General features: G+C 56.5%; 1 protein-coding gene across 8 annotated transcripts in view; it reads right to left on the bottom strand.

Annotated features, from left to right (window-relative positions):
- KCNN4 (potassium calcium-activated channel subfamily N member 4) overlaps window positions 1–2,632 on the bottom strand; it is a 16,895-nt gene extending 14,263 nt beyond the window's left edge. For 3 of the 8 annotated variants that reach the window (XM_023190491.3, XM_023190493.2, XM_023190492.2), the window contains exon 1: window positions 259–2,630. In XM_023190491.3, coding sequence (XP_023046259.1) covers window positions 259–417 — 159 coding nt within the window. In that variant the 5' untranslated portion in view covers window positions 418–2,630. Of the gene's footprint in view, window positions 1–258 lie in introns of all 8 variants that reach the window. The other 5 variants (XR_002726031.2, XR_002726030.3, XM_026448282.2 and 2 more) reach the window with 4 other exon arrangements.
- Window positions 2,633–4,967: the final 2,335 nt, after the last annotated feature.

Raw genomic sequence — 4,967 nt, 5'->3', positions numbered from 1 at the left:
CTGACCCTCAGCCCCTCCTCCCTCAGACCCAGGAGTCCTGACCCTCAACCCCTCCTCCCTCAGACCCAGGAGTCCTGACCCTCAGCCCCTCCTTCCTCAGACCCAGGAGTCTAAGCCCCCAGTCCCTCCTCCCTCAGACCCAGGAGTCTTCACCCTCAGCCCCTCCTTCCTCAGACCCAGGAGTCCTGATCCCCAGCCCCTCCACCCTTAGACCCAGGAGTCCCAGCTCCCAGCCCCCAGCCACCATGCCCCACTCACCGAGCACCCCCCGAACCACAGCATCTCTGCATGCAGCACCATGAGTCCGATGCCAGTTCCCGCCAGCACCAGCGCCCAGCCGGCCAGAGACTTCTCCTGCTCCAACAAGCGCTTTCGGAGTCTCAGGGCCCCCAGGCCAAGCACCAGATCCCCGCCCATGGCCCCCGGGGTCTTGGGGCTCAGCCAGCTTCCTGCCCAGGGTCCCCCACCTCGCAGCACGCACAGGGCAGCCACTGTGGCTTGCAGGTCGTCAGCCTGCTCTGCTGGCTCTGGGACTTTTGCTCTGAGGCACAGCAGAGCCTGTGCCCTCTGGGGAGTGGTGGCGGCCAGGCAGGGCGGGGAGGGGCAGGGGAGGCCCCAGGGTAGGGGGAGGCTCCCCAGCTCCCCCTTTTGAGAATAAGGAGGGGCTAGGGTGTGTCTTGGGGCAGAGCAAGAAAGAGACGTCCATCCACGTGGGTAAAGACACACACCGACACACGATGGGCTTTGTCACACACAATGGTCCGTACCTTGTGACACACACCTCCACTCACCACACCCAGACACCGAAGGACACTCCACGGCCCAAGACAGAGACTAACACACCAGGGCACACAACACAACCTACACAGAGTGACTCACAACTCCCAGCAAGCTCTGAAACCCACAGCCACACCCAGACACCACACACATGGTGTGACACACACCAGCACTTAGCAAGCAGGCAGCGTCCCGTGGCACACACAGCCACACAAACACCGTCCACACACAGGCACAAATATTACACTCAAAGCTGTCACAACTTTCTCCGACACAAAGAGCCTCACTCAAACACCACAAATGGGATGATGCACATCTGTGGCCACACAAACACAACATACATCAGGTGTTACACAAACACATAATATATATTAAAATACTGACACCCCGACGCCACACACCACACATCTACAGAAACACGGTGCAGTCCCAGTTTCCTAAACACTACACACCCTTGGAATGAAACCCGATATGTGCAGACACACAACATTTAGGGACATACCTACAGCAGCCTCCAATCACCCAGCACCTAGAGAAATGCACAAACATTGTGGCACCTGTTGACTCGAACACAAGTGCTCACGGTTATGATTCAAAACACACACTGATCCAGCGTGCTCCGGTGTGTGATGTGATTCCAATGTATGGTCAGAGGACACGCTGAGTGGATGCGTGCGGAGACCTACAAGGTACAGAGACACACGGAGAAACCCAAGCAGCACATGCCTGAAGCAAGATGATTCTGGTATATTCTGGTCACACAGGACACGACCCAGGATGATGCCCTGGGGGAGGGGGATGGGGTTGGACCTTCATAGACCCCAGTGCCCAAATGCAACATACGGCTGGGTGCGGTGGCTCATGTCTGTAATCCTAGCAGTTTGGGAGACTGAGGTGGGAGGATCGCTGGAGCCCAGGCGTTTGAGACCAGCCTGGGCAACATAGCAAGATCCTGTCTCTAAAACAAACAAAAACGAAAAAACAAACGCAACATACACCATCACCTTTGACCCATGAGCCACACCCAAACATCACAGACAATACTGCAACACAACTCAGCACATGTTATATTCCAACATGCGTGGCCACACAGACAACATGCACGGAGTAACACACCAGCACACAGCAACACAAAACACATAGACACAATGTTTCCCAACACACCCAACCTTCCACAAACGACCACGTGTCCCATAAAACACCAGATGTCACCACTCACTGATACCACTGACACTGAGGCCTACCACCACCCACACAACACCAGCATTGGGGAACGGGACATATCCTCCGACACAACACACAGCTACACAAACACAAGACACTTGGGGCGGTTGGCACTCAGACTGGGTGCTGGGGGCTGGGAAGGAAGAGGCCCCTGACAGCGACATGGACCCCAACGTGAGACACAATGTCACGTCCTTGAGTGATACACAATGTTACATACAGGAGACCCACCAAGAGAAAACACACGCACTGCCACACACAGAAGCAAATGGAAGTGTGGAATGCGCACGGTGACTCCCAGAGTGACACGACAAAGAACATCACCATGCATCGCGGTACGAGCCACTCATGGGCCTGTATACCATACGCTCTGACATAGACCCAACCCTCCTGTGGAGACACACAGGCATGCACTGACCTGGTGACGCACATCACCTCCCAGCGTCGTGCACTGACCCGGTGACACTGCCCTTGGCCTCATGCACACCCATCTGCGAGGAACCCGCGGACACAGCCCTCCCCCTCCTTGTGTCCTAGGTCATGTGGGACCCTGGACCCAGCAGCCCCAGGGAAGCGAGACACGTACAGACACGCCTGGTTGCACACCGAGGCAGCCCACACAAACACACCCAGAGACACCAAACCATACACACGGACACGCCCTGTGACAAAAACACAACCCTTGCGGGGGCTCCGCCCCTCGGCACACACGATTACCCACTCGGCGAGACTTGGCGGGAGAGGGCTGGAGACACACCCGGGCGCGCCCAGACACCACACATGCGTCCACTTGGAGAAAGTGCAGCCACTAGGCACTCCCGAGCCTGTATCCTGGGCACCCCTGCCCACTGGCCGCCAGGCTCTCCACGTCTTTCTCCTCCGTCTCTGGCTCTTTCTCTGGTTCTTTGGGCCTTGCTTCATGTCTCAGTCTCTCCTGGTCTGGAAGCCTCTGCTTTTGTCTTTTTTTTTTTTTTTGAGAGAGAATCTTGCTCTGTTACCCATGGCTGGAGTGCAGTGGCGGGATCTCGGCTCACTGCAACCTCCACCTCCCACGTTCAAGCGATTCTCCTACCTCAGCCTCCCGAGTAGCTGATATTACAGGCATGCACCACCACACCCAGCTAATTTTTGTATTTTTAGTAGAGACGAGGTTTCACCATGTTGGCCAGGCTGGTCTTGAACTCCTGACCTCAGGTGATCCACCTGCATCAGCCTCCCAAAATGTTGGGATTACAGGCGTGAGCCACCACTCCCGGCCAGGTTTGTCTTTATCTCTGTCTCTGTCTCTCTCTCTCTGTTTTTCTCTCCCGGTACCTTGGTCTCTCTCTGTCTCTCTCCGCTCTGTCTCTCTGTCTCTGCCTCTCTGTGTCTCTCTCATCTCTCTGTCCCTTTCTCCATCTTCGTGTCCCTTTCTGCTCCTCTGTTTCCTTCTCTCCCTGTCAGTGTCTCTGTCATTATGTCCGTCTCTGTGTTTGTCATTGCCTGTGTCTCTGTCATCCTGTCTCACTCTGTCTCCATCTCTCTGTCTCTAGGGCCCTCTGTTTTTGTCTGTCTCTTGCTGAATCCATGTTTCTCTCTGTCTCTGTTTCACTCTCTCCCTGCCTCCTGGTCTCCTTCTGGGTCTCTCTCTCCCCGGGGCTCTCTATGCTTGTCTCTGCCTCAGTTTCTCTCTGTTGTTCATTGGCACAGCTATGGACAGCCTGGTTCCTTCCAGTTCTACTCCAGCCCCACTCAGAGGCTGAGGGCCAGTGACCCAGAGACTGCGGCCACCCGAGGGTCAGAAGCCACTAAATAGAGAGCTCTGCAGCTTGGCCATGCCATGGCATCTGTGCCCCAGTTCAGGCACTTGTGAAAAATGGAGACAGAGACTGACACAGAGGGAGAGAGAGAGAATCAGAGAGACCTCGAGGCGTTCAGCCCAGGGAAGGCGGGGGGCATGTGTTAAAAAAAATCAAACAGACCCACAGGTGCAGAGAAACTGGAAAATAGAATCAAGACACGGAAGTTAGAGCACAGAGAAATTTTGTCTCCAAAGAGACCATGACTGAAAAACAGCAGAGGCTGGGCATGGACATGCCTGGGTGGCAGTGATGGGGTTACAGTGGGAAGGGCACCTGCCTTCAAACTGCAGTCCTGGGATGCAGGGGTCAGTCCTAGGAAACAAACTGCTTTGCTCCACAGCCAGCTGCTTCCAGCCCAGGGAGGGGCTAGGCTGGGGGGGGGGGGGGTGGGGAGAGGTGACTCAGGGCCCCAGGGCTTCTTGTGACTCACCGTTGGTCTCAATCCTAGAGTGGGGAGTGGAGGCAGAGAGGGGTTTGTGTAAAAGGGAGGGAGAGGGAAGAGTAGGAGACCTCAAAATGCCTAAGAAGAGGGGTCCAGGAGGAAGAAGCTGTGGGCCTTGACTCCTGGGTCTGAGGGAGGAGGGGCTGAGGTCTGGACTGCTGGTCTGAGGGAGGAGGGGCTGGGCGCCTGGACTCCTGGGTCTGAGGGAGGAGGGGCTGGGGTCTGGACTGCTGGTCTGAGGGAGGAGGAGCTGGATCTGGACTCCCGGGTCTGAGGGAGGAAGGGCTGAGGCCTGGACTCCTGGGTCTGAAGGAAGAGGATACGGGGTCTGGATTCCTGAGTCTGAGGGAGGAGGGCTGGGGCATGGACTGCTGGTCTGAGGGAGGAGGGGCTGGGGTCTGGACCCCTGGGTCTGAGGGAGGAGGGAATGGGTCTCATATACTAGAAGAACTGATTCCAGGGTCTCCGGGATTTTTCCCTGGCCTTGTCTCAGTTGCACCACCTCTGTCGCGCCCCATCTCCGGGCCTGGAAAGAACCCAGGTGCCTCGGGGCCCAGCAGGAAGGGGCCAGGGACAAAGAGTTGTTTAACTGGGCAGGCTGGTGAAGGAGACTGAAGAGGGTGTCTCAGGCGGAAAGGTCATTCATCGCCCAGGGCTTGTGCAGGGAAAGGCAGGGCTGAGCC

This window comes from Piliocolobus tephrosceles, chromosome 21 (assembly GCF_002776525.5).
Source record: "Piliocolobus tephrosceles isolate RC106 chromosome 21, ASM277652v3, whole genome shotgun sequence".
Taxonomy (NCBI): Eukaryota; Metazoa; Chordata; class Mammalia; order Primates; family Cercopithecidae; genus Piliocolobus; species Piliocolobus tephrosceles.
The sequence above is the reverse complement of the archived record's forward strand: the minus strand, read 5'-3'. Positions and strand labels throughout refer to the sequence as shown.